Source organism: Suricata suricatta, chromosome 1, assembly GCF_006229205.1.
Source record: "Suricata suricatta isolate VVHF042 chromosome 1, meerkat_22Aug2017_6uvM2_HiC, whole genome shotgun sequence".
Lineage (NCBI taxonomy): Eukaryota > Metazoa > Chordata > Mammalia > Carnivora > Herpestidae > Suricata > Suricata suricatta.
In genome coordinates this window covers 110,090,031-110,117,245 of record NC_043700.1, presented here as the reverse complement: position 1 = coordinate 110,117,245, position 27,215 = coordinate 110,090,031, and the positions used below count along the sequence as shown (strand labels likewise).

Genomic DNA, 27,215 nt, shown 5'->3' with positions numbered 1-27,215 from the left:
GAGAACAGAACCTGTCACGCTTTCTCTTGCTCTGGAAAAGTTATGTTATCATCCTTGTGATCATACTTAGAAAAGAACCATCTTCTAGATATTCTGTCTTCCCCAGATTGCACCAGATTGCTTTGAGATGTTCTGAAACTGTTAGAGGAGGAATAGGTGAGCCATGTAAATTGGGCTCATTACTGAATGCTGTCGCTGCGCCCATGTCCCACCTTTCGTGAGAAGTTTAATTTTTCCCAATTCTGCTCTTTACTTTCAGCCCAAAGGGCTGTCTTTTGAACATGGTAGATTCTTCCTATGGGATGAAAGCTTTGGCAGACAAGTGCTTATTTCTGTGGAGCCCAGAAACCCTTTTCTTTTTGCTAGTAATCAATTATATAGCTAAGAATGTTCTCTAATGTGGTCAAGGAAATCTCAGAAACTCCTTTCCAATCCTTTTATTTGCTTCTCTGGTCATTTAAAGCTGTAACGCATATGCTCTTCATCTGGAGAGGGAAAGAAAGGGGCAGGCAAGGGGAGAGAGGCAGGAGCCTGCCTCATAAAACCCATCACTCATCTCCACTCTGTAGTCTCTAAAAATTTTCTAGGTTTTCCCTCCAGAAAAAGACTTCAGAGTATTAGGAAAGTGGAGCACCTAACTGGCGCAGTGGGTTAGGCGTCCGAATTCGGCTCAGGTCATGATCTCACGGTTCCTGAGTTCGAGCTCCATGTTGAGCTCTGTACTGACAGCTCAGAATGCTTCAGATTCTGTGTCTCCTTTCTCTCTGCCCCTCCTCACTCACACTGTTTCTCACTATTTCAAAATAAACATTAAAAAAAAGAATATTAGGAAAGTTACAGATGTACCATTCTCTAACAATGAACCAAACCCCTCACCATAGGAAGAATTTAAGACCATGTTATCTTTAATCTTTTTGTCCCACAACAAATACCAGACCTGGCCTAGGTAATGTCATGGTAGCCACCATTGAATAGAAATGGAATTTGCAAACCTACCTTTAATAAGTAGTGCTTACATTTTGCTATAGTTCACTCTTTGGAAGAAGTCTGGCAGTGGGAGGCGTGCATGACAATATTTACATTTACTTCACTGTGTTTACTTTTCCTGGGTTTTTTTTGGATAACAGTATGCTTGACTATTTGGGAAACATCATTTATGAATGCAGGTTCTTTACTAACGTCCTATTCCTGGGGAAAATATACTTATAGAAAGTGTTGGGCCAAAGTGTCTTATAAGAGATTTCCTGCTTATTTGTGTGGCGGATTCTTCTCCTGGGCTCCGGGGCTCTCCGGCCATTGTGAAAGAGTACCGGGTCTCTGGGCACAATCGAGCCATGTGCTTGTCCAGCTGTCTGTGTGCTGTAGGACCTGCACACCCGCTTTGTTTCCGTTCATGCCAAAGATTGTAAGAAGCACTGAGCAAGTGATATTTTTTGGTGGGTAAAACATTGGCCAGTGGAAGGAAAAAATTTAGGAAATGAGTCATTTAAAGAATATATGATCATTCTTGGGGTGCCTGGGTGGCTCAGTTAGTTAAGTGTCAGACTTTGTTTCAGTTCATGATCTCACGGTTTGTGGGTTTAAGCTCCATGTCGGGCTCTGTGCTGACACTCAGATCCTGGAGCTTGTTTTGGATTCTGTGTCTCCCTCTCTCGCTGTTCCTCCCCCCACTCACACTTTGTCTCTCTCAAATATATGTAAAAACATTAATAAGAAAAAAAAAGAAAGGATTTTTGTTGTGGAGGAAAAAAAGTACCGAAAACATTGAAAGAAAGAGTTCTGCGAGAGCACACATACATCTCCTGCCCCACAGCAACTGCATGTCTGTGACTTGCGTTCTGCTTGCTCAAAGAGGGCTTTCAACAGAGTCTTGGTACCTATTATTAAATGTGAGGCTATGTATTGAAATATATCTGTGAATTTGAACATGTTCCTTGATTCAGGAGAATTATTTTAATCAAGGTAGAAAATGTTAATTAAAATAAATGATTAACCTTGCCTAATAAATAGAAGTATAACCAGAATAGACACTTAATACATGATTTTTCTAATTATTTTTCCCTGCTTTGTATTTTAGCTAACAGTCAATCTAAATATATAATAGATTTTATAAAAACAAATACGTATCTGATGCTATGTAGTTGGACCATTAATTTTTAGAATTAAAGTGGTATAATTTTAGAGATTAAAAAAAGGATGGGAGAAATGGTAACAATACAATTCCGCTGCCCTCTGTCCACCCATCCTCTGTCTGTTCTCTGCACTTTTTAACGCAGTCAAGAAATAGAACCCACTGGTACAAGGCACTCGGCTAAGAACTTGTTGTAAAGCAATGAGCATACTCTTGCTCTCATGAGATCTACATCCTGGAGGTGAAGACCGACATCTAACAATTTCCTGAATGCTTTAAAGGAGAATAGAGGAGGCTGTGTGAGGAAGGGGCAGGGGGCGGGGGCCTGGCCAAGCTCACCTGAGGAGGACAGATGCGGCAAAATCTCTGAGAGCGGATGCTCCCAGTGAGGTGTGGAACTAAAAACCTCCTTCTAGCTCTAGAGCTCACAGGTGGGGAGGGAGGGTGTGGAAGAAGGGCACCAAATGCAGCTAGGGATGCAGGCCGACTGTGCAGGGCCTTTTAAAGCCCGGTAAAACTTTTGGACTTAATTCTGGTGGAAGCTGGAAGCCTTTGGAAGATTTCAGATCAGGGACACCATTCTGGCTGTAGCATGGGGAATGAGTGGGCGGGAGGTGGAAGTGGATGTCAAAGAGTAAATATGACCAAAATTAACATAAGCTAAAGAATGTTCATCTCTTTTTTTAAATTTTTTAATGTTTATTTTTGAGAGAAAGAGACAGAATGTGAGTGGGGGAGGGACAGAGAGAGAGAGACACATAATCTGAAGCAGGCTCCAGGCTCTTCGCTGTTACCACGGAGCCTGAAATCATGACCTGAGCTGAAGTCAGACGCTTAACCAACTGAGACACCCAGGCATCCCTAGAAATTCTTTCTTTTTATAAACAATTCTTATATACAATTAGAAAAGACAAAGCAAAGCAAATGGGAAAATGTCATTTTCATTTCCCAATACTCATATTACATTATCAGCATATTGGTGTATCGTTTTCTTAACTGAGGTATAATTGACCTACTACCTTATATTAGTTTCAGGTGTACAACACAATGATTAAATATTTGTATGCATGTTGAAATGATAACCGCTATAAATCTAGTTAGCACCCGTCATAATACTTTATTTACAAAATCTTTTCTTGTGATAAGAACTTTTAAGATTTACTCTGCTAGCAACTTTCAGATATGCAGTGCAGTATTATTAATTGTAGTCACCATACTTTACATTACATCCCCAGGATGTACTTGTTTTATAACTGGACGTTTGTAACTTTGGAGCCCTTTCTCCCATTTAGCCCACCCCTCATCACCTGTTTCTGGCAACCACCAATCTGTTCTTTGTAGCTATGAGCTTGTTTTTGTTTTTAAGATTCCACATTTGAGTGAGATCATGTGATATTTGTTTTACTCTGACTCATTTCACTTACCGTAGTGCCTTCAGCGTCTTACCATGTTGTCAAAAGTGGCAAGATTTCATTCTTTCATAGCGATTTCATTCCTTTTTATACCTATTACTCTGTGCATATATATGCCACTTCTTCTGTATCCATTCAGTAGTCCATGGACATGGAGGTTGTTTCCAAATCTTGGCTGCAGTGAGCATGAGAGTGCTTATGTCTTTTTGAATTTCTATTTTTATTTTCTTCAGATAAATACTCAGAAGTGGAATTGCTGGGTCATATGGTGTTTCTAGTTTGAATTTTTTGAGGAACCTCCATCCTGTTTCCCATAGTGGCTGCACCAATTTGCATTCTCATTAACATTGCACAAGGGTTCACTTTTCTCCACATCTTTGCCAACACTTATGATTTCTTGTCTCTTTGATTTACAGCCATTCTAACAGGGGTGAGGCAATCCCTCATCAGGGTTGATTTGCATTTCCCTGAAGATCCGGTGATACTGAGCACCTTTAATGTGCCTATCGGCCACTCTATGTCTTTGGGAAAATCTTGATTCAGATCTTCTGCTCATTTTGTAATTGCATTATTATTATTTTTTTTTTTTTGCTATTGAGTGCTTTATATATTCTGTATATTAACTTCTTATCAGATATAATGTTCAAATATTTTTTCCTGGCCTTTTTATTTTGGTGGTGATTTTCTCTGCTCTGCAGAAGGTTTTTAGTTTGATATCATCCTGCTTATTTTTGCTTTTGTTGCCTTTGCTTTTGGAGTCAGATCCAAAAGAAATCCCTGCCAAGACCGGTGCCAAGGAGCTTACTGTCTGTATTTTCTCCTAGTTTTATGGTTGCAGAGCTTACATTCAAGTCTTTAATCCATGTTGAATTCATTTTTGTGTATAATGTAAAATAGGGGTCCAGTTTCATTCTTTTACTTGTGGCCATCCTGTTTTCCAAACACCATGTTTTTGAACAGACTGCCATTTCTCCACTGTATATTCTTGGCTTCTTTGTGGTAAGTTAATTGACTGTAGGTGTTGTTTTGTCACTCTTTTTTTCTGGCCTGCTTTTTGTTTGCTTGTTTTCCTTTTACATCATTGAGATCATACTGCTTGAATGATTTTGTCCCAAACTAATTTCACCTAGTATTTTCACATAAATTGTAAAATATGCCAGGAGGCAGGGTAGTGAACCTTCTCTTAGCACTTGACTCTTAGTAATCCATATGTGTATGTGCGAGGAAGGAGAAATAGTTTAACAACTTGGCAGGTTTACAGAGTAGAGCCCACAAAATTGTGAGAACTAATAGCTGCTGAGCATTTCAGGTCTCTGAATTCCTTGGAATGTGTTTCCCCGTCACCTGCACTGAAAGTGTGTGCCTGATCAACCGCTGAAGGTAGTGTTTTAGGTACTTGGTTTCCAAGAACTCTTAATGAAACATATGGCACTCAGCAAGTCGTTAGATAACTAAGTCTTCGAGTTGCTGTTTTCCAAACGTGTGTCTCCTCCCTTTCTTTCTCTTCAACCTCATCCCAAGTCCCTTTGCCCCATTTCTCAGCATCCTCCAGGCACCAGGAACTCCTTTCTCTAAATATTCTGAGCACTTTCTTTGTAACTGCTGTCTGAAACACTCCCTCTCCCCCAACACCACCACTCTGCTTTTGCTCGGAAGTTTCCACATTCTTTCCTTCTTGGTGTAAATGGTGCTTCCTTAGAGAAGATCCCCTTGATCTCCTTTATGGCCAGTTTATTATTGTGCGTGGAAGTAACCCTCAGTATCTAATGCATGCAATAAATTGTTTAAGAGCACTTCTAATAAGATATTTTTAAGAAAGACATTTGCAAGCTGTGACATTTGCAACAGTGTTGTATCAGTGATGAAAGGGATACCCACTGAGTAAGCATGAAGTGTTTAAGTACATTTGTAATACAGAGTTTTTTTTTTTTTTAAGGTTTATTTTTGATAGAGACAGAACAAGTAGGAGGGGGGCAGAGAGAGAGAGAGAGAGAGAATTAGAGAATCCATCCCAAGCAGGCTCCGTGCTGTTAGCACAGGACCCAATACAGGGCTAGATCCCATGAACTGTGAGATCATGACCTGAGTCGAAATCAAGAGTCAAGAGTCAGATGCTTAACCAGGCGCCCTACAATCCAGAGAACACACCTCAGAGTGCCATAGAGAACAGTTTTACATAGGACGAAGCTGCACTGAATGCAGTGACACCCATCCTATAAAGAATGTAGTGAGTTCACTTAGAAACCTCTATATTATAAGAAAGCTATTTGCAAGTTTCCTATGACAGGTGTTACATCAGTGACTGGAGGTTATCCCCGTGTTGTAATAGACATATTACAGTGTTAGGATCACATGTAATAAAGAAGCTTCAACAACAACAACAACAACAAATAGGCCCCTTGTGCCAGGAAACCTTTGTACCAGCCTCCCGCTCTACACCAAGACTCTGTTGACCATTTGAGTATCCTTCATCTAGAAAAAAGGGGGCTGACAAACGGCCACAATGCAGCATCATACTACGGTACTGTAAGATTTGAGCTATTTCAGTCCAGAGATAAGTTGTGTAAGTTACAACAGAAGAACAAAATATGATCTGTAGAGGTTTTTTTTTTTTTGCACTTTCTCTATATGATGAGAAATGAAGCATGCTTGCTTACAACTTTACAATATTTCTAGTAAATAAGAGGCAGTCTCCCTCTTAGAGTCCCCCAAAGGAAGAAATGAAAGCTATAAATAGATGTCACTGCTGTTAGTCTTTTGGGTATAAAAGGGGGCAGCCAGTTACCTCACCCCCAGGGCACCTGCGATCAGGTTATATCCCTGGAGCTGGTCTGTGGTCTGGCTTCTCTCCCAGCCCTTTCAGGCCGGGCATATGTGAATGTGTGTGTGGAGAGGAGATGGGTGTTCACTGTTTGGACTTCCGAAACAAGGGAAAAACTTTAAAAGCAATAAGTGGGGGAAAAAATCAGTGTGAATATTATGGGATTGTTACTTAATTAAAAAAAATTCTTGCAAAAATAATAGGAACATTGTTGAAAAAGAACCCTACTGACTGATGTCTGTTCCTTGGTGTTCTATGTCTTTTACTCCCTGCCTTATACAAATATAGTTAATGAATTTTAAGTTCTGGCCTAGGAGAGGGAGTATGCCCTGGTCATGGGCCAGGAATTCCCCTCCATCAACATTCCCACATACCCCTCCCAACCCCACCCCAGTTACTCTTCATGACGTATTTTGGTGTTTTTCCTTTGCAGCCCTCATCAAAATTTAGAATTGTAGAGTGGGATTTAGCTACATGTTTACTGTTGGCTTCTCTAGTTAGAATGCAGTCTCCCTGAGGGCCAGGTCCTTGTTGGTCTTGTTCACCTTTTTTATTTTTCCCCTTGGCTACCATGGTTCTTAGCAATGGGGGACATTGAATAACTAATGCTTTAAATGACTCTATTTTTGGAGGTGCCTGGTTGACTCAGTCAATTACGTGTCTGACTTCGGCTCAGGTCATGATTTTACGGTTCATGAGTTTGAGCCCTGCATCAGGCTGTGTGCTGACAGCTCAGAGCCTGCAGCCTGTTTCAGATTCTGTGTCTCCCTCTCTCTCCCCGCCCCTTCTCTGCTCACCTTCTGTCTCTGTCTCTCCCTCTCTCTCTCTCAAAAATAAACATTAAAAATTTTTTTAAATTATAAATGACTCTATTTTTAAAAAATGGATTCTTCAACTCCATCCCAAGTGGCTCCTTTGAGGAAAAGGGTTGACAAAATGTAAATTTCTGATAAGATAGTCACATTCATTCAGTAGACACTTACTGAGGGCCTGTCTCCAGGTAACGTCCTGGAAATGCCACATGAATAAGACATGATTGAAGCCCTCCAGGACCTCAGAACCTAGAGGGTCTCAGGCATGTAGTTCTGTGTGGAAAGATGTAATAGAGATGTGTATACATGAGTATTTGGGGGGCACAAGGGGAAAGAACTTAATTCTCCTGGGGCATGAACGTTTTTACCCAGACAGGCATAACTACACTGGGTCTTGCAGGAAAAGGGAAAGTTTGGCAGGTTAATTAGTAGGAACAAGAGGACTGGGGTCAGAGATAAGAAAATGAATGGCATGTTTGGAGACTATTGTGTGTTTTAGGGGGCGAGTTGTGAATACTTCACCAAGGAGTTTGGATTTGATCATTAGGTAGCCACGCAACCTAGAAATGGTAAGAATTGTAGATGGATGGGTGCCTGGGTGGCTCAGTCGTTTAAGCGTCTGACTTCAGTTCAGGTCATGATCTCACGGTTTCAGTTCAAGCCCCGCATCGGGCTCTGTGCCAACAGCTCAGAGCCTGGAGCCTGTCTTTGGATTCTGTGTCTCCCCTTCTCTCTGCCCCTCTCATGCTCATGCTCTGTCTCTCTCTCTGTCCCTCAATATTAATAAAAATGTTTAAAAAAATTTTTTTTAAAGAATTGTAGATGGAGTTCAGCAGTGGGCAGCATTCATTGGAGAGGGGTTGATGCTGTGGCTAGAAAAATCAAACCATTCACTGCACTTACAGGCATTCCCGTTTGAAAAAAAAATAGCCTTAATTTAGAGTTCATAATGTATCTTTCATAGAAACAAACTCTAGAATTTGCAGAGGTGAGTATTTTGCTAGAAATTGCTAGCTCTTTTAAAAAGTATTTTTTAGGCAAAGCCTTTTTAATGTATTTTTATGTTGACTTTTAGAAACACTTGAAAAACATTTTCAAAAATTGCACTCAGATACATGTTATAGTAGAAGCACCTAGAGAACAAACGTCATGAATCTTAATGTGACATGTAATGTTATTAATTAAATATTTTGGATTCTTCCAGCTGTGTGGAATGCCTAGGTCTTCTCCCCCTACGCCGTGGTTAAAGGCGTGCCCCTTCATCAGTACCTCCTCAAAACCAAACCAAACCTCTCTGTCTTACAGTTCCACGGCAACCTTCGAATGACTTGTTTGAAATATTTGAAATTGAAAGAGGAGTCAGTGCAGACGATGAAGCAAAGGATGATCCAGGTAGATACTTATATTTTACTAGTGTTACACTGACATGTTATTGTTTCCTTCCGTTACATGAAAATGGGTTTTAAATTGTAGGTGATTTAGTTATGTCTGCGGAAAATATACTTTATTTTTTACAACCCCGTTTCCTTTGGGGTTCCACAATTGTTGAGTGAAAATAACGATATATCATCATTATCTTCTTTTGAAAAAATATTAAAGCACTTAAACTGGAGGAAATCATACTTTGTAAGTGACGATGTAACAAGGTCATAATTTGGCAACGTTTGTGTGTTCTGTTTTTACAGCTGAGCACACGGGCACAGTTGTTGGAAGACAGGACTCATGAGGTCTTCCATTGCTCTGGTGGGGTGGTTCTGAGGGGGTAGTTCTGTGTGGCTAGAAGAGAACACACGTGCAGATAGAGAACGAATTTGTTTTTATTGTTAGTCATTGGGTTTGCGGTCTACTCATCTTTCTGGTCATCTTCTCACAGGTGTTCTGATACATAGTTGTAATTTTGACCATGGGCTTTGTGGATGGATCAGAGAAAAAGACAGTGACTTGCACTGGGAACCAGTAAGAGATCCAGCAGGTAAAACCAGTTACTATAGATCAGTTTGATCCTCTATGAGGACCCTAGTTCTGAAAACCAAGAATACCATAACATGTCTCTGTGTTTACCCTCTTTATTCAGTGAAGAAAAATCTCATTCTGCATTTCATATTCCACTTTTTTTAAGTGAATGAAAGTTGTCAGTAATAAACTAGGAATAATATTATGGGAAGACAAGTCATTCACTAAAAGGCCAGCTAATCCCCCCACAGAGGTTGGTCAGTAAAACATTTAGACTCGTTCAAACACATAGTTTTCAAGTTATCTATAGTGCCCCATTCCTGAGCATGAAAGAAGTAGTAATATTGTGGTACATTAGCCATGGTGGTAGTCCCTGGTTCTTTCTCAATTAGGTCTTTGTAAAGATCTGACACACAGCAGAAAGAGACACTGGAAATTTTTGTGAGGTTGTGAATATTTCTCTGGGAAAAATTTTAATCTACTTGATTCCACAAGAGAATGTTATTAGAAAGGTGGATTTAGACATATTTGCTTAGAAAATTAAGATTTTTAAGTTGCATGCTTCCTGGGGTGCCTGGGTAGCTCTACAGTAGAAATATAACAGATTTTTTTAAATGAAGATTTGAAATAAGCTTTTAAAGTAAGCTCAAACAGGCGTTTAGATTTCTCTTAGCTGTAAGATAAATCTTAGTGACCCCACCTGCCCCATCACCCAGATACACTCTTCTCATTTACAGTTGACTCTGAGCAAGACACTGTTTCTTTTTAATGTTTATTTATTTAGTTTTGAGTGAGTGAGAGTCCAAGCAGTGGAGGAGCAGAGAGAATCCCAAGCCCAAGCAGGCTCTTCGCTGTTAGTGCAGGGCCTCATATGGGCCCGAACCTATGAGCGTGAGATCAGGACCTGAGCTGAGTACAGGAGTCAGACGCTCAACCAACTGAGCCACCCAGGCGCCCCAGAGCATGGCATCATTATTATTGTCACAAATGTTTGTGAATGAGAAACCATTTAGTTAGTATCTACTGTAATCCTGACTCATTCATCATCTCTTTGGGTCTACTTAGTCTTATTTACCCTGTGAAGCAGGCAGAATTGTCCGTGTTTCACAAAGGAGGTACTGAGACCCAGAGGTGCTGTACATTTCCTGAGGCCACAGAGCTAACGGATGGCCTTCGCCTCCAGGCCTCCCTGTACTTCCTGAGGCATCAGCCTCCTCTGGTGGCTCACTGTCTATGATCAGCAGATGTCAGGACTGTAGCTTTGACTGACCACTGACCCGCGGTAGTTTGCTACAGGATGAAGGAGCTTTAGCAGACATGGTGACAGGACGGTGAACCCTGTTCATGGCTGTAACGAGCAGCTCTTTCGAGTAAGATATATGGGTGAGAGTAATTCAGTGCTAAACTCGGAGGAATTCATTCTGCTTCCATGTGGGCATCCTGTGTAGAAAGACTATGTAAAATACTTGATTTTTAGAATTTAAATACTAAGTGTTAGAACCAATTTTGTATTTTAACACTTTTTATTATTTGTTACATATGTCAGTGTTTAAATTTGTTGTGACCCAAATTCCACTTGCCCTCTGATAGAGGGGATTGGAAATGAGAATGGTAGACAAAAAAGTTTGGAGCGGCCATTTGGGTCTGATAGAGCCGACTGAAAGGAAGTGATGGCTGTTTGGGTGAAGCTCTTGAGGATTGGTTCTGGCCCCTGAGGATGAGCTTTTGGGGTTGCTCCAGGCTTTACCAATTTGGATGAATTGGATCTTGAACTTGCATATTGAAGGCATACTGGCCAAACGGAATGACTCAAAGCCCAAGGAGAAAGTGGCAGTGTGGGCTCACAGAACCAGCTCTAAAACATTAGACCGATAGGTCATATTTAAGAGAGTGAAATGTACGGAGGGTGAGGACAAGGTGTGGCTCATGGTCTAGAAACCAACTACACACGTGTGGGACGGGGATGAGGTGCCTTTAGTGTAAACAGATTCGAGGGGTCAGACTGAAAACTCCAGGAAATGTTGAAAGTAAGGAACTTTTTATTGTTCCCAGGAAGGAGACCGGGAGCTAGCTCTCAACGCACTGTCTCCCCATGGTTCGTACAGGAAGCTTTTACTCAGTGAATTAGGGGGAAGGGGCAGGAGGCTTGCATAGGGATTTTTGGTTCAACTATGCACACCTAGCATGTAGGCATGCTGGTGCACACATCATATATTCAAAAACTGGCAGAAAACTCTGCCCCTAGGAAGAAATCTTAGTATAACGAGCTACAGGTAACTTCAGGACAGTCGAGGGAGGGCTTCTCAGGTCCTTAGCTCCAGTCCAGCTCAGACTGGCTCACATAAGGGACTAGCAGGTAAAACACATTCCTTCTCTGCTTTTGTCTTTTCCCTCTTCCCTTCTGTTGATAACTAGGATGCAGAGGATGTTACTCAAATAAGAGAGGTGAAAGCCTTTTTGAGTGGAATCAATGTCATCACTGTCATTTCCATAGAAATAGGATATATTTTCCAGAATGGAAAATCGGTGGGTTCTTTCTTGTCTGAAAAGAATAGAGATAATGGATAATGAAAAGAATAAAAAAATGACATAAATGGAAAGGCATCTTGAAGCCTATGGGAAACAAGTGAAGAAACCAAAATATTTAGCTTGGGGAAGAAATAATGGAGCAAGACTGCTTTTCAAATACTTGACCAACAACACCCATCACAGATGTTCCTTAACCACAAGGGGCTGAGAAGTCAGATCAGTAGGTAAAAGCTACAGGGAGATCAGTTTTGGTTCACTCTCAGAACTCTGCAGTCGTCAGAGTGATCTCAAAAGAACAGGATGACGTGGAAATAGGGAGCTCTCCCCTGGGGCGGGTGTTTGGGTGAATATAGCAAGAGGTGGTTTTGAACATTGGATAAGGGCTGGATTAGAAAACCCCCTACGAGGCCTCCCAGAGCCCCTGATTCAGATTGCACAGCACGCAGGTCATCCCAGAGAGACTACTGAGCGGCAGGGCTCTGGCTGGGAAGTGGATGGGAAGACCAAAGGGTGGCGGCATGGCAGAACAGACAGCAGTGCAAGACATATGTCCCGGCGCAATTGTCCACAAGCTTTTTAGAAGTCTGGGATTTCTCACCAAAAACTGATGGAAATACTAACAACGCTTAGTATGAAAAATGCCTATTCTTCTTCTAGGAAATTCAGGGGTGTGAGTATGTATGTATCACATGCGAAGACCAGAGAAGACTATAACCAATTTAATAAATGATTCCTGTATATTTTCTAATTACCAAGATAAGTGTTTACTTGCTTCTATCTAGAATATGCCATTTGTAAAGGAGTATATGTTTGGATTTCCACAGTTATGACTGATTTTAATGTGCATTTCTTATGCAAGATCCAGATTTGCAGATACTCTCATATGCTCATATCTCTAAGAAAACCCTCAAACACTCTTACAACTTTGAGAAACAGCAGCAACGTAAATTCATTTGCTAGCTGTTCTTCCTGGTGCTCATTAGGTTTTATCACATTCAGTCTTAAATGTGAGATAGTGAAATTAACACATGCCTCTAAGGGACAGAAGATTGTGCTGACAGATGTGATGTGCTGCAGGCATGGGGCCATGGCCCTAAAGACACACCATTCTGTAAATGTCAAGGCTGGACCTGCGGGTGGGGATGGGGGCTTTTCCTGAAACCCTGATCTCTGGTGACCAGGGTTAAAGGAAGCTGACTCAGTGCTCTGTCTGCTACTGATACCTACAAGGTATTCACTTAAGTATATAGCAAGCAAGCCAGCATGTACCTGCAAGTATGTCTATTTGCAGCGTTAAACATTATTTTGAAATACACATAAATGGAAAAACAAATCAACAGTGAAAATAAAAGCCCTCTCCCCTAGCCCTGGCTCCCAGTTACTTTCCACAGATGGAACTAGTTTCTTGGTTATCTTTCCCGACAGATATTTTTCTACACAACAGCATCTTCTTCTGTATCTTGCTTTTGTCATTTGAAGATACTGTCCTTTTGTTTTTTTAATGTCTTATTTTTGAGAGAGCAAGCAAGCTTGCACAAGCAGGGGAAGGGCAAAGAGAGAGAGAGAGAGACCAGGCATCCAAAGGAGGGCTCTGCGCTGATAGCAGAGTTTAACGTGAGGCTTCAACTCACAGACTGTAAGTTTATGACCTGGGCCAAAGTCCAGTGCTTAACTGACTGAGCCCCCCAGGCTCCCAGAAGATACTGTCTTTGAAGAGGGAACAGGCACGTGGACTTTGAAGCCCGAAGGCTTGGGCTAAAACCCAGTGCCACAAGTCACTAGCTTGGACTTGGAACAAGTTATTTAAATGGAGATAATTATATCTATTAAACCTATGTAAAATGCTTAAAGCAGTGCCTGGCCCACAGTTAGCAATAAAATAGTATTAGCTATAGTTGTTGAAGATTGTCCTGTAAACCGAACACCCTTATTCTTATTTATGGCTGTCATGCCATTCCTTCTTAGATGCACCACACTGTATTTAACCAACCATCACTGAGCACATTTCAGCAGAACAATGCCCTAGTGAATAGCCTTGTACTAGACTGTACATGTATCATTTGATATATGCTTGAATGTATCTGTAAAATAAATTCCTAGATTGGAATGCCTAGATCACAAGGAATTCGCATTTTGAATTTTGATAAGTTTTTGAAATTGCCCTTCATAAGAGTTATAGCAATTTATGCTCCCACCAATAATATTTAAGAACCATTCCAATAGATCTTATCCAACTATTCTTTTTAGTTTGAGAGAGACCACGTGCATGCAGGGGAGGGGCAGAGAGATGGGGGGGGGGGATCCTAAGCAGGCTCCCACTTTGTCACTGTGAAGCCCGAAGGGGCACTCAGTCCCACAAACCATGGGATCACGACCTGGGCCAAAAATCAAGAGTGGCACGCTTAACTGACCCAGGTGACTGAGCCACCTGGGCGCCATTTTTTTTTTTTTTTATTTTTGTCAAACTTAATGTGAAAAGGCTTCTCCTTTTAATTTTAAATGACTTTCTCTTATATGAAAAGATGGTCAACTTTTCACAATATTTAAGTAATTTCTTCTACTATGCCCTTTATTTTGTGTGTTACTTTTTGATTTGTAAAGCTCTTTATATAAAAAGGGAACTTAGTTCTTTTTAGGGTTTTTTTTTTTGTTTTTTTTTTTTGCTCATCTTACTGTTTTCTGCTAGGAAGAGCATGAATGTAAGTGATGAATCACTAAACTCTGCTACTGAAACTAATAGTGTATGTTAACTAACTAGAATTTAAATAAAAACTTGAAATTATAAAAAAGTTTTTAAATAAAAATTTGAAACGTAAATGCTCTTCACTAAGAAATGGGCTAAATCATTAACGGCATGCTTGGAGCTATGAAAAATGTCTATTTGTTGACATAGAAAAATGACTAATATATTTCATGAAAAACAAGTATTACACTGGAAAAAATGTTCATACTCATGTGCATTAGTGTTCATGTATTTCCATAGGAGAATGTCCAGAAGTTAAAATGTTAGTAATTATCTCTGGCTTTTGGGATCCTGGCTTTTCTTTATGCTTTTGTACTTCTATTTTTCCCACAGTGGGAATTACTATATTGCTTCTATTTTAAAAACAAAAAATTAAGCTCTTTGTATTTGAGAGATAAATCCCGACAAACCATAATGATCTTAGTTTTCTAGCTGGGCTGGTTTCTCAGTGAGGCGTGACTTGTAAGTAGAAACCCCCCCTCATTTTTTCTGGCCACACAATTAATAGGTAAGGTAATGGACATTATGTTGCTGTCTTTGCAAATGGAAGTTGCAAAGGCACAAACCAGTATAGAGTTACAAATAAGTACATTCAAATTTTATCATCTAACTTTCTGGCAAGTTTTGCAGCATTTATTATTTCTCAAAGAAAAAACTTTAAACTGAAACCATGAAAATGTATAATACAGTTTTATATTTAAACCAGTATTCTAGGATCAGAAGTAACATTTTTATCTAATAGGTACCTTGTTTGGAGTGCTAGATCCATTTTTCCCTGGCTGCCACCTCACCCTTGTAACATTTCCTTTTAGTAAACAGGGAAAGAATCCTTTCATGTGAAACAAAAACCTCGTTCCTGCAGAGCAGCTCTGTTGAGGAAGAGCAATGGTGGCCTCCCTCACCATTTACACTGTCACTTTAGAGCTTTAGGTCCGGGTACAAAAGGACTACTTGACTCTCATCGGGATGTCTTGGTTTGTGAGGTTGTTTGCCTGCAGTGTCTGGCATAGTGATATTCTCGAACATTCCACAGGGTCTTAAGATAATCCTTGTTTTCTTAAAACTTTCAGGTTAACTGTAATAACCTTATATCTTAGTCTTAACCCAAATACCTGTGATGATTCAAAGCTGACTTACGGGGAGACATTTAAGCCCCATCTAAATGTTTTGGCCCCAAATTTTGTTTGGATTAATTTGGCGGGGCACAGGGATGGGCAGGGAAGAAATATGTGTGTTTGGTGAGTCAAGTACACGCCTCAAGGACCTATTTCCCTGAAGGTCTTTGCTGTATTCTTGGAACATCATTTATTCAACAAATGACATCACTACCACGTGGCAGGAATGTAAAATGGGGTGGTTTGGGGGAAAGGTTGGTTCTGACATCAAGTTCACGACCTGCTGGGGGACAGAACCCCCTAAACCAGTGATTCCAGCAAGCGCTGCAGAGGGGGCCAGGCAGTTCTGAGCTCAAACCGTTTCCCTGCCGCTCGCTGGCTGGATGACACCTTGGATGTCCTCACCTCTCCAAGCCTTAGTTTCTGCAACTGTAGAACAAGCCAAACTCATGTTCCCTTCAGAGACCAGTTAGCAGGGCTGAAGATGTTCCCGTTGAAGAGCCTGGCACAGGCAAAGTATAGGACAGTCGCCTATTTGGTCCTTTGAATTTTCAGAGGGAACTTAGTAGAGATGTCATTTGAAGAATAGGACGTCCCACAAATAATCATATCTTACACAGATTAAGCATAAGAAAGGATGGTTTTTTTTCTTTTAACTGAGAAATAAGTAGCATCTCTACCAAAACAGGTACATGTGGTCAACATTCCAACCAAATATTTCTTACAGTTAAATCAGTGCTGAAACGCAGGTGGCTCTTCAGTTGGCTGGGGGTCGGGTGGGGGAGATCATTTGTTCATGGACTGAGTTTCAAAATACTTGCAACTTTGTCTCGGGAAACAATATCCCCCACTCACTGCTCCTTAAATCCCCCCCCATTACAGTTACTCTAACAATTGGGGGAAGCAAACTCTATAGCCCTAGGGATCTGAGGACATCATTAGAGCGACTTGTCCAAAGTGAAGGTTTTTATTAATATTGTGTGTACATGTATATGTAATAAATATTCTATATGTAAGTATATATAATGTTACATATTTGCTTTGATATAAACATGTCTTAAACTGCTTACCTACAAATAAAATTGGTGCTCCAGGAAGATATAGAGGTTTCTGGAATACCTCTGCATCTTCCTGGTGTTAGGGGCAAGAAAGATAGCCAAACTGACCTTTGCAAAGGACCTTCTTGCTTTAGAGGTTTAAAAAAATGGAGAGAGGAGAGAATAAACGGATCTATTGTCCCTCTAGATCATCGTCTGCTCTATCCACATAGAAAATTTCTCCTTAGCAATTTAGCGTCAGCCAGCCAGCCAGTTTGACAGCGTAATCAGACACTGGTGTGGATCAGGAGATAGTGAGCTGGTGTCTGCCCATGTGTGTCTGCTTTTACTCAACAGGAAATATTCATAGTATCATGATTACTAATTATTGTGTCCTTGCCATAATTTGTACTCTCCATGAGCCAAGTATTTTCTGTAAACACAAACCATAGTATTTAAAGTGGGCATAGAAATAAGTCCTATTCCCCCCCCCCCCAGCAAAATGTGGTATTCTGTACAAGGGACTACCCCAGTTTGCAGCTTCTGGAAAGTAAAGCTCATGCGAGTTTCGCCACCCATGCTGTCTGTGCTAGAGAGGAATGTCGGCACGGACACACACAGCCCTACTTTTCCCATTCCAGGTGGACAGTATCTGACAGTCTTGGGAGCCAAAGGCCCAGGGGGAAAAGCCGCTCGCTTGGTGCTACCTCTCGGCCACCTCATGCATTCAGGGGACCTGTGCCTGTCGTTCGGGCACAAGGTGACTGGGCTGCACTCCGGCATGCTCCAGGTGTTTGTGAGAAAACACGGTGCCCACGGAGCAGCCCTGTGGGGAAGAAATGGTGGCCATGGCTGGAGGCACACACAGCTCACCTTGCGCGGGGCTGACATCAAGAGCGTAAGTAGAACCACCAAGGAGGCAGGGCCTGGGAAGTTTTCCTTTCATAGGAGAACTGTAGGATCTGAATCTGAAGAAGCCTTGCTTCCTTCATTAATTCAGGCACAAAGGTTTGTGTTTTTCTGGGTATGAGAGCTCCGTTCATTCACTGCCTCTTCCTATAATCCCTTCTTGCTGCTGCTTATGTTCTTCATTTCAACCTCTGACCACCGCCACTCTCCCCCCAACCTTGGTGAAAATCCCGTTTTTAATGAAAATTCAGGAATTAAAGAGGAAAAAAAGGTAACAGCAACTTGAAAGGGCAGAGGTGGTGAGCTTAACTGTTCCTGCTTTTCCTTTATCTTCATCTCCTTTACAGAGTTGCCCTAAAGTGTTTCTTTTTTCTTTTTTGAAGTATTTCTTTAAAGTCTAACTTTTTTTCCCTTTGTCTCAGAGATTATAGTTAAACAGCCTGGGGTGGGAACCCAGAACAATATGCGTGGGAAGTCCTATTCAGGACAGGATGTGGGAAAAGCTTTGATTGAATATGTAAATTTTATCTTAAGTAATCAAGTCATAGGTAGCAGTAAGATGATCTATAGCATTCCACTGAAATAATGTATTTGGAAGAGAATCTTTATGCTCCTGTTCATAAAACGTGGTATTAGGAGATTATGCATCACTGACCATAGGCATAGTTTCTAGAAACTGTGTTAAAAGGATAGACTCCATTTATGTAGCTTTTATCAGCCTTAGATTTCTTTTACTCTTTGAAAAAAAAAAGTGTAACATTGTTTGCAAAAACAAAGTCACTTCAAATCATAGCCTAGGAAGGTTTGTTTTTAAAAAAAGCAAGGATGATATACAGAAGATAAAATATAAGAAAGTTTTTGTTCTTTATGTAAGTAAAACAACACTGTGATTGGAGTGTGGCGTTCTGTCTGAATCCGTTTTCAGCAACAAAGTTGGCCTCACCCAAGGGGGAAATATCAAATGTCTAGGCTAGGCGGCATCATTAGCATCACCCAGATCTTTGGCGGCTCTTATTTCTACATCTTTATATCCATCTCATTTGTTATTTCTTCTGGCCTTGGTAATCTTTCACAAAGTGTCCATTTCATAAACATTCCTAAACAGAAGTAGTCTGTAGTTCAGAATGACTTTTTAAAGAGTAACACGTGGTCTGAGGAATAGTTTATTGAGGATTTCCGTTTCTACTGAAAGGCAAGCCTCAGGTGACCCTGGCTATGTTCTCGTCTTTCCTTCTGTCGAGTAAGTTTGCTGTTTGGTTTGGGGGGGGGGGATGTTTGCCTTTAATTTTGTGAAGCGAGCAGGCATTGGGAAGGGGCAGAGGAGGCTGACTGGTGTGCTTTCTCTCCCTAGGTCATCTTCCGAGGTGAAAAGGGGCGTGGCCACACGGGGGAGATTGGGTTGGATGATGTGAGCCTGAGAAAAGGCCACTGCTCTGAAGAACTCAAGCAACTCCCCAACTAGCAATGAACTCCCCTGTTGCTCTTTTTTTTTTTTTTTTTCCAATCTTCACCTCCTGTCCTCTCCTCCCTCTTATCAGGCCTAGGAGAAGAAGGGGTCAGTGGGTCAAGAGAAAGTCTGGTGGGTGACCCACACCTTGCTGGCCTGCTTTTGTGCAATTCCAATGTACAGTGACACCCTCCTTGGAATGTAGGGGGGCATCTGTAGAACGTCCGTGCTGGCTTTCTGTGTTACCTTACATCCTGTGTGTCTTTCAGGAAGGCCCCGGCCTGTGACGTGTGCCGTCCTTCCTCCTGGTTACAAGGCGTTCCTCGTAGCAAACCACGGGAGAAGTTTTCAAAAGAGATCTGTGCACATGGCCATTCCGTAATCTGTTCAGTGTTGTACCACGAGTAGTACTGACTTCCCCTAAGATCCGTTGTACAATGTGCTTGTGAAATTGGTTTCTCCCCTTCACTTGTTAGCTCTGGCCTGACCTGAACTCTCTGAACTCTGGCTTTTACTGCCATTCACTTTATAAAAGAAGGGTGTGTAACATATCAAGATGCATTCATTCTCGTTATCTGTATTTTTCTTTTAAAGACATTATGTAGAGTGGCACGTAATCCCTCGTTAGCAGTATTGTGTTTTGTGTAAATGTGCTATTGATATTAGTTACGTGTTCCTAATATATACAGACTCTAGTTGCAAGGGAAAAGGCAGCTTGTGAGCTCTTGAATTAAAAAATTACCCGGTGAAATGCCATCCAGTTCCCTGACCTTATTTTGGAAGCAAGAGAAAATGGGAAGAGCTGTCAGGTGGCAGTGGAGGGACGAGTTTTTTCACGGCCGTGAGTGTGACCACTACACAGGAGAGCGAACCGTTCATGTGGGCAAGAAGCTGAAGTTTGCATAGAAAACTCCCTGTTCCGGGGTATACTTTAAAACCAGCACTTTTTACCATAATAACGCAGCTCTCTGTGGTAATCGGTAAAACTTGTAAAAGTTCTGGTTGTTTCAGAGAAAAGATCCTGTTTATGGCAGGGCAAGGAGAAGCGTGGAGGGGGAGCCCCGTTGGGACAGGTTTTCGTACTGCTGTTTAAATCCATACGCACGGAGGCAGGTCTGGCTCCTAACGCCTGTGTCGTCTTGTCACAGTGGGGCAGGTTGCAGGGCCTGTGCCGGACGCTCGGTCGTGTTGGAGTAGGGCTCATTAGAGCAGTGAGACCTGGGAACCCCCAACCACGTTTCCTCTCTGCCGATGTTACCTTTATATGAAAAAAATACCTAACTTTTAAAAGGCAACTTACTGCTGAGGCTTTTCCTTCATTCCTGATTAAGTAATCAAAATATTCTCTGCTGTTTTTGCCAGGAATCACAAAGATGATTAAAGGGTTGGAAAAAAAGATCTATGATGAAAAATTAAAGGAACTGGGATTATCCCGCGTGGAGAAGAGGAGACTGAGGGGCAAACCGCTGCTGGGGTTCAAGTGTGTGGTCGGTGGGGACAGAGAGGATGGTGATCAGCTGCCCTCCACGTGCGCTAAGAATAGAACAAGAGGAAACAGGCCTAGACTGGGGAGTGAGGGGACAGTTCCTGGCAGGGACAACTGTTAAACTAGAACCCTTTGTTAAAAAAAAAAAAAAGTGAATCTCTTTCCGTCTCTTTTCTTTTTCTCTCTTTACTTCTCTCACTCTCTCCCTGTCTCTTCTTTCTCTCTGCCTCTTATCTCTTCTTTCTCTCTCCCTCACCTTCTTTGAAGGTTTAAAAAAAAATAAATTTTTTATCTATTTATTTAAGATGGTTAAAGATATTCTTACATCAAGACAGAGTGACAGATTACAAAATCTTCCAAAAGATGTTTTGATCCTATTCCTAGGTAATGAAAATCTTCAGAACTGAGTCATTTGGATGAGGCTAGGGCCTAATTGGGGTATTTACCTCTTAGCCTCCTAATGGAGGAGAATCAAAATGGAGCTCACTGAAAGCTCTCTCCCTTTATGGCAAACCTAATGGGATTATAACAGAAGAAAAAAAAACCATATTCCTGAAAGAGAGTATGATGAACAAATCTTTTACCGTCTCTATAATGTCCTAATGTGGTAGGGTTTGTTTCTTGATTTGGTAAAGGTATAACTCTTTTACTTGCTCAGTGGATATTTCAGATTTTTAAAGAGGCCATAGCGAGGGACAGAGGTTAGAGAGTTTTTAATCTGGTGCGTTCTCTCTGCAACGCGTGTGGCAAGTTGGCCACTGGTGACGAGTGCTATGCTCAACACTGTCGGGACCCCCGCTTCGCCCAGCCGCTGTCAGTTTCATTTGTCAATGGGAATCTCCTAAGTTCTACAAAATGTACCTAGTTTTCAAAAAGAAAATTACCAACAGAGTCTCTCTAGTCATTTCACTTGCTGGAGGCAGGATGGGAGCAGGGACGGAAATCAGTGAGCCTTTGCCTAAGGAAGGGCCAGATGGTGTGGCTTTAGATCCACTTTTAATGATTCATTTCCTTTGTGGTCATGCACCTGTACAACTGAAGAGGAAAGGGGGAAATAATTGAAAATGTCACTTTTAGGTGCCAGTGACACATTGCACTAAACTGACAAGTTATCCAAAGTACTGTATAACATCTTGTTTATTATTTAATGTTTTCTAAAGTGGAAAATGTTAGTGGTTTTCCAAAAAGCCAATAAAAACAATTCTTTGTAAATAAAAGCACTTGTAATGATACCTATCATCTGTTACTGTTTTGTTTTTAGTTGGGAGGATAGTGGAGTCGATGGAGGTCTCACAAAGGCCCTCTGTCCTAGAAGCCTTTTACTGCTTGGGAGAGTGGGACAAAGATGCTGCCTGTGCCAGGAGACCCTCGCCATCAGCACGCACAGGGCGTGTCCTGCCTTAGCAAGTTGCTTTCGTTACGTTTTCCTGTGTCTCACGTCATAAACATTAGCCTCAAGTCCTTTTATAGGAAGGCAGGATAAACTATATATAAATATACAGGAATTATAAGTGAAAAGCCTTTTTTTCCTACTAGTGTTGGTTTCGTTAATTTCTGGTAGTTTACTCATATTCCAATAACCTTTCCTCATGGAGAAAACAACTATAAGGAAACAAAACTAGTGAAATCCTCAGGATTAAAAGCCTTGCTGACAAGGTAGTGAACCCCTACCTGGCCCTGTGGAGTGCAGTGAGGAGGGATAGTCCTGGGGGACCCCGAACAACCCCCTGTTGTAGGGCACGGAGGGAAAGCTGGGGTTTAAAAGAGCCACTAGCAGGGGCGCCTGGGTGGCTCAGTCAGGTAAACGGCAGGCTCTTGATGTCAGGTCAGGTCAGGATCTCATAGTTTGTGAGATCAGGCCCCACGTCAGGCTCTGCACGGACAACACACAGTCTGCTTGGGATTCTCAGTCTCCCTCTCTCTGCCCCTCCCCTGTTCATGTTTCTCTGTCTCTCAATAAATAAACTTAAAAACACAAAACAGAAAAGCAACTAGTGTACATAAGAACCCTCAGACTGCTGGTGGGAATGCAAACTGGTGCCGCCACTCTGGAAAACAGTATGGGCAGTCCTCAAAAAGTTAAAAATAGAACTACCCAATGACCCAGCAATTGCACTACTAGGTAATTACCCAAAGGATACAAAACTACTAATTTGGAAGGGTACATGCACCCCCAGTGTTTATATCATTATCAACAATAGCCAAATTATGGAAAGACCCCAAATGTTTATAGACTAATGTGTGGAGGAAGACAGGTGTGGAATATTATTTGGCCATGAAAAAGAATGAACTCTTGCCAATTACAATGACATGGGTGGAGCTAGAGCGTATTATGCCAAGTGAAATAAATCAGAGAAAAATACTATATGATTTTACTCAGCTGGAATTTAAAAACAAAACAAATGATCATGGGGGGAAAAAGAGGCAAACCAAGAAACAGACTCTTAACTATAGAGAACACACTCATCGTTACCAGAGTGGAGGTGGTGGCGGGATGGATGAAATTGGTGATGGGAATCAAGGGGGGCACTTGTGATGAGCACTGGGTGATGTATGGAAACGCTGAATCACTAAATTGTTCACCCAAAACTAGTATGTTAACTAGAATTTAAAGTAAAGCAAAAGAAAAATAACAAAAGATCCAGCCTTAGCTGCCATACAGTGGGGAGAAATACTGAAAGTCTCCCCAGGTCAGAGGGCAGGCGAGAGCGTGCTGACACTCCCCATTCGCAGCGATCGCGTGGACGAAAGCAGTCCGGGTGCCCAAGCCAGCTTACCTCCCACACCGTCGCCGAGGGTCCCACCAAGGCAGCCTTAGCACAGCAGACACTGGGATGCCCCGGTCAGCATTCACCACAGCCCCAGCTGTTTCACCTGAGTAACAGGCAGAATGCACCCCAGGATACTCCAGGCCATCCCGGGGTGGCCCAGACAACTTGCTAGGATCCCCACGCATGGAGCACCGGGGGACCGCATAGCCCACACCTCCCTGCCCAGCCAGCCAGGGAGGCTCTCTGCAGAAAGCCTCAGGACCCACTGGCTCGTACCCACTTCAGCCGCAGCTGTCCTGCCAGGGTGCCCTCTGTGTGGAGAGCCCTGGGACCTCCTCCGGCCCATGCCCACTTCGGCTCTGGCCATCCCACCGGGGCAGCTCCAGCACAGAGTGCCCTGGGACCCCCAGCCCACGCCAGCCTCGGTTCCAGCCAGCCAAACTCGCCAAGCACGCAGTCCACACACGGGATGACATACACAAACCATTCCTTCAAGTTTAGAAGTAGCTGTTCTGCCTAACTTCTAGAAACAAACACAGAAACTCAAGCAAAATGTAGAGCTAGAGAAATATGCTCCAAAGGAAAAAACAAGACACCTCCCCCGCCACACACACACACACACACACACACACACACACACACACACCACTCATGCTCTCTCTCTCAAAAATAAACATTAAAAAAAATTGAAAATGCAGGGCCTATTTGGTGCTCTCTCTCTCTCTCCTGTCTCTCCCGCTCACACTCTCTCTCTCTCCTCTGTCTCTCCGGCTCACACTCTCTCTCTCAAAATTAACTTAAAGAAGGCAGAGACAAATACCATGATTTCACTTATATGTATACTGTAGAAAACAAGTGACTAAACAAAGCATAATCAGACTCCTAAACAGAGAAGTGTTGGTTGCCAGAGGAAAGGTAGGGGTGAGCAAAGTGGGTGAAGGGGAATGAGAGATCAGACTCCCCATCATGGGATGAACACGTCACTGGATAAAAGTTACAGAATATGGACCATAGTCACTGGTATCCTAACAGTGAAGTATGGTGACAGATGCTAGGTGTGCTTGTAATGAGCATGGCAAAGGTATAAAATTGTCAAATCATAGTTGTACGCCTGAAACTAATGTCACATTGTGTTTCAACGATAGTTCTATTTTAAAAAATCAGCAAAAAAAAAATTCATTTTGCAGAATTATAAAAAATATGCTCAATGGCTTCTTTCTTTCTAATACTCCGAGAACCCTTATCAGCCGAGAAATTCAAATTTTGGATAAGTATGTACTTTAAGCAAAAGGTAAAGAAAAACTACAGTTTCTATATCTCAGGGATATTTTCTTATTTCAGAGATCCTTCCTAATCATCCCTAGGAGATCCAAAAAAACTCAGGTTTTCTGAATAGGTTAAGAAGATGAAGCTCTTCTGAAACGTACTTGAGGTGAGGGGTTGGAGGAAGCAGAGAAGTATGAGATTCCAGGGTCCACTTCACTGATTTAAGTGCTATAAAATCTGTCCAATAACTGTGTGTGTGACTCTGGTGTACAACAGGAAGCAGACTTCTCCTTATGGGTTTGTAATCTAGAGAGGAAGATGGACATTTATCAAGTCACATAAAATAAAGGCCAAACTACTATCTGAAAAGTAGTATATGGGACCTTGAAGGCTCTGAAAGCATCGTGGGTTCCAGGACTTTTGGCCACCACTCTTTAAACTCTGATGTGCATGGGGATCACCTAAAGGTCTTGTTGAAATGCAGCTTCTGACTCAGTGTATCAGGAGCGGGGCTTGAGATTCTGTGTTCTCACCAGCCCAACAGGTTACGGCCGCTGAGTTCCGGGGTCCAATTTGAGTAACAAGGGCTTAATGATAAGACACTGAGGAACCCGGGGCCTCAATCTCTGTTAACATTAACTGTTAGAAGGACTCAAGTTCCATGGTTGCAAGATCTACATTTGCAAAAATTTATTAAATTCCGGTGCCTTTTTTTTTTCCAGGAAGCTTTTGGGTCTCAACAAATAGAGAATATCAGTAAAAAGACAGTATTTTAAAAGAACATAAATTCTGACTATAATAAGTACTATTACTAGAGAGAAGAACTCACTAAGATATTCAATAGCCGATCTGAGATAGCAGGAGAAAGAATCAGTCAACTTGAAAAGAGATCGGTTGAGATCATCCAGTCTGTGGAACAGAAGGATAAAGTTTCAATGAGGAGGAAACAACTGGACTTAAGATCAACAAGGAAACAGAAGACAGAAGATTCTATCAACCAACCAGACCCAACATGCGTCTCTAGCACACTTTGCCCAACAATACAAGAATACACATTTTCTCAGGTGCATAGAGGTACTGACAGACTGTAATGCCATAAAACAGTGTCAGGAAGTACTGAAATTACACAAAATATGTCATTCAACCACATTGGAATGAAATTTGAAATTAGTAACAGGGAAATTTGGGGAATTCACAAATATATGGAATTTAAATAACATGCTCATAGTCAATGGCTGAAAGAAGAAATCATGGAAAAAGTGGTCTTTTCAGACTAGTAAAAATGAAAATACTATATGCCCAAACTTATGGAATACAGCTGAAACACTGCTTATATAATTGCCTATAATACGAAGGAAGAAAGTCAAATCAATAATGTAAACTTCAACCTTATAAAACTAGAAAAAAAGAAGAGCAAATTAAATCACAATAAATAGAAGAAAGGAAATAAAGATTCGTGCATTTAAAAAGTGAACAGAAAAATAATATAGTAAATGAATGAAACAAAATGGATTCTTTGACATGATGAAAAGAATTTATGACTATTTAGCTAGACTGAACAAGAAAAAAAAGAATTAAATTAATAAAATCAAAATGAGAAGGGACATTATCACTGATCTTACAGAAATAGAAAGGATTATAATACTCTGAACAATTTTATACCAATAAATAAGATGACCTAGTTCACATGGACAGTCTTGGACACAAACTACTGAAACCGAATCAAGAAGAAACAGAAGATCTAAACAAACCAATTGCAAGTAGATAGATTGAGAAGAATTAACACCAACTCTTTTTTTTTAATGTTTTATTTATTTTTGATACAGAGAGAGAGCATGAGAGGGGGAGGGGCAGAGAGAGAAGGAGACACAGAACTGGAAGCAGGCTCCAGGCTCTGAGCTAGCTGTCAGCACAGAGCCCCACGCGGGGCTAGAACCCACGAATGTGAGATCTGAGTCGAAGTCGGAAGCTCAATTGACTGAGCCACCCAGGCGCCCCAACACCAAATCTTTATAAACTGTTAAATAATTGGAAAAAGAAACACTCCTTAACTTATTCTATAAGACCAGTAAAAAAAAAAAGGTTTGGAGGTTATTACCATCTTAACAATATCAAGTCTTCCTTTTTATGAACATGGGATACAACGAAGGCGGTAGTCAGTGGGGCTTATGCAGTATTTTAAAAGATCTCACCAGAAAATGTTATATATTAAAATACACCAGTGAATATTTAAAAAGCTCTCAAGTCAATGTATATGAAGAAACTAAAGGGGCACCTGGGTGGCTCAGTCAGTTGAGCATCCCTCTCTTGGTTTCAGCTCAGATTTTTTTTTCTCTTTCTCTCCCTCTCTTCCTCCCCCTCTCTTCCTCACTCATGCTTGCTCTCTCTCAAAATTAAAAAAATATATTAAAAAAAGAAACTAAATTTGCATGAAGAAATCAGAAAAGCAAGTTCAAATTAAACCCAAAACTAGCAGAAGGAAAATAAAGATTCAAGCAAAGCTATATAAAATACAAGAGAAAAACACACAGAATCAACAAAATAAAAAACTTTAAAAAAAAAACAAAACTTAAGAACAGTTAGCTAGACTAACAAAGAAACAAAGAGAAGACACAACTAAAATCAGAAATAAAAGTGGGACATCATACCAAATTTACAGAAATAAGGAGGATAAGAGAATACTATAAAATAGTTGTATGACAACAAATTAGCTAACCTAGATGAAACGAGCAAATTTCTACAAACAAATTACCGAAAAGAACTTAAGAAAATAAAGAAAACCT

At 41.3% G+C, this 27,215-nt stretch overlaps 1 protein-coding gene across 9 annotated transcripts in view; it reads left to right on the top strand.

Annotated features, from left to right (window-relative positions):
* NPNT (nephronectin) overlaps positions 1-20,561 on the top strand; it is a 78,044-nt gene extending 57,483 nt beyond the window's left edge. For 4 of the 9 annotated variants that reach the window (XM_029942423.1, XM_029942388.1, XM_029942407.1 and 1 more), the window contains 5 exons: positions 8,482-8,568; positions 9,050-9,148; positions 17,195-17,451; positions 18,814-18,826; positions 19,179-20,561. In XM_029942423.1, coding sequence (XP_029798283.1) covers positions 8,482-8,568; positions 9,050-9,148; positions 17,195-17,451; positions 18,814-18,826; positions 19,179-19,291 — 569 coding nt within the window. In that variant the 3' untranslated portion in view covers positions 19,292-20,561. Of the gene's footprint in view, positions 1-8,481; positions 8,569-9,049; positions 9,149-12,315; positions 12,453-17,194; positions 17,452-18,813 lie in introns of those variants that run through there. The other 5 variants (XM_029942425.1, XM_029942398.1, XM_029942415.1 and 2 more) reach the window with 2 other exon arrangements.
* The last annotated feature ends 6,654 nt before the right edge of the window (positions 20,562-27,215 follow it).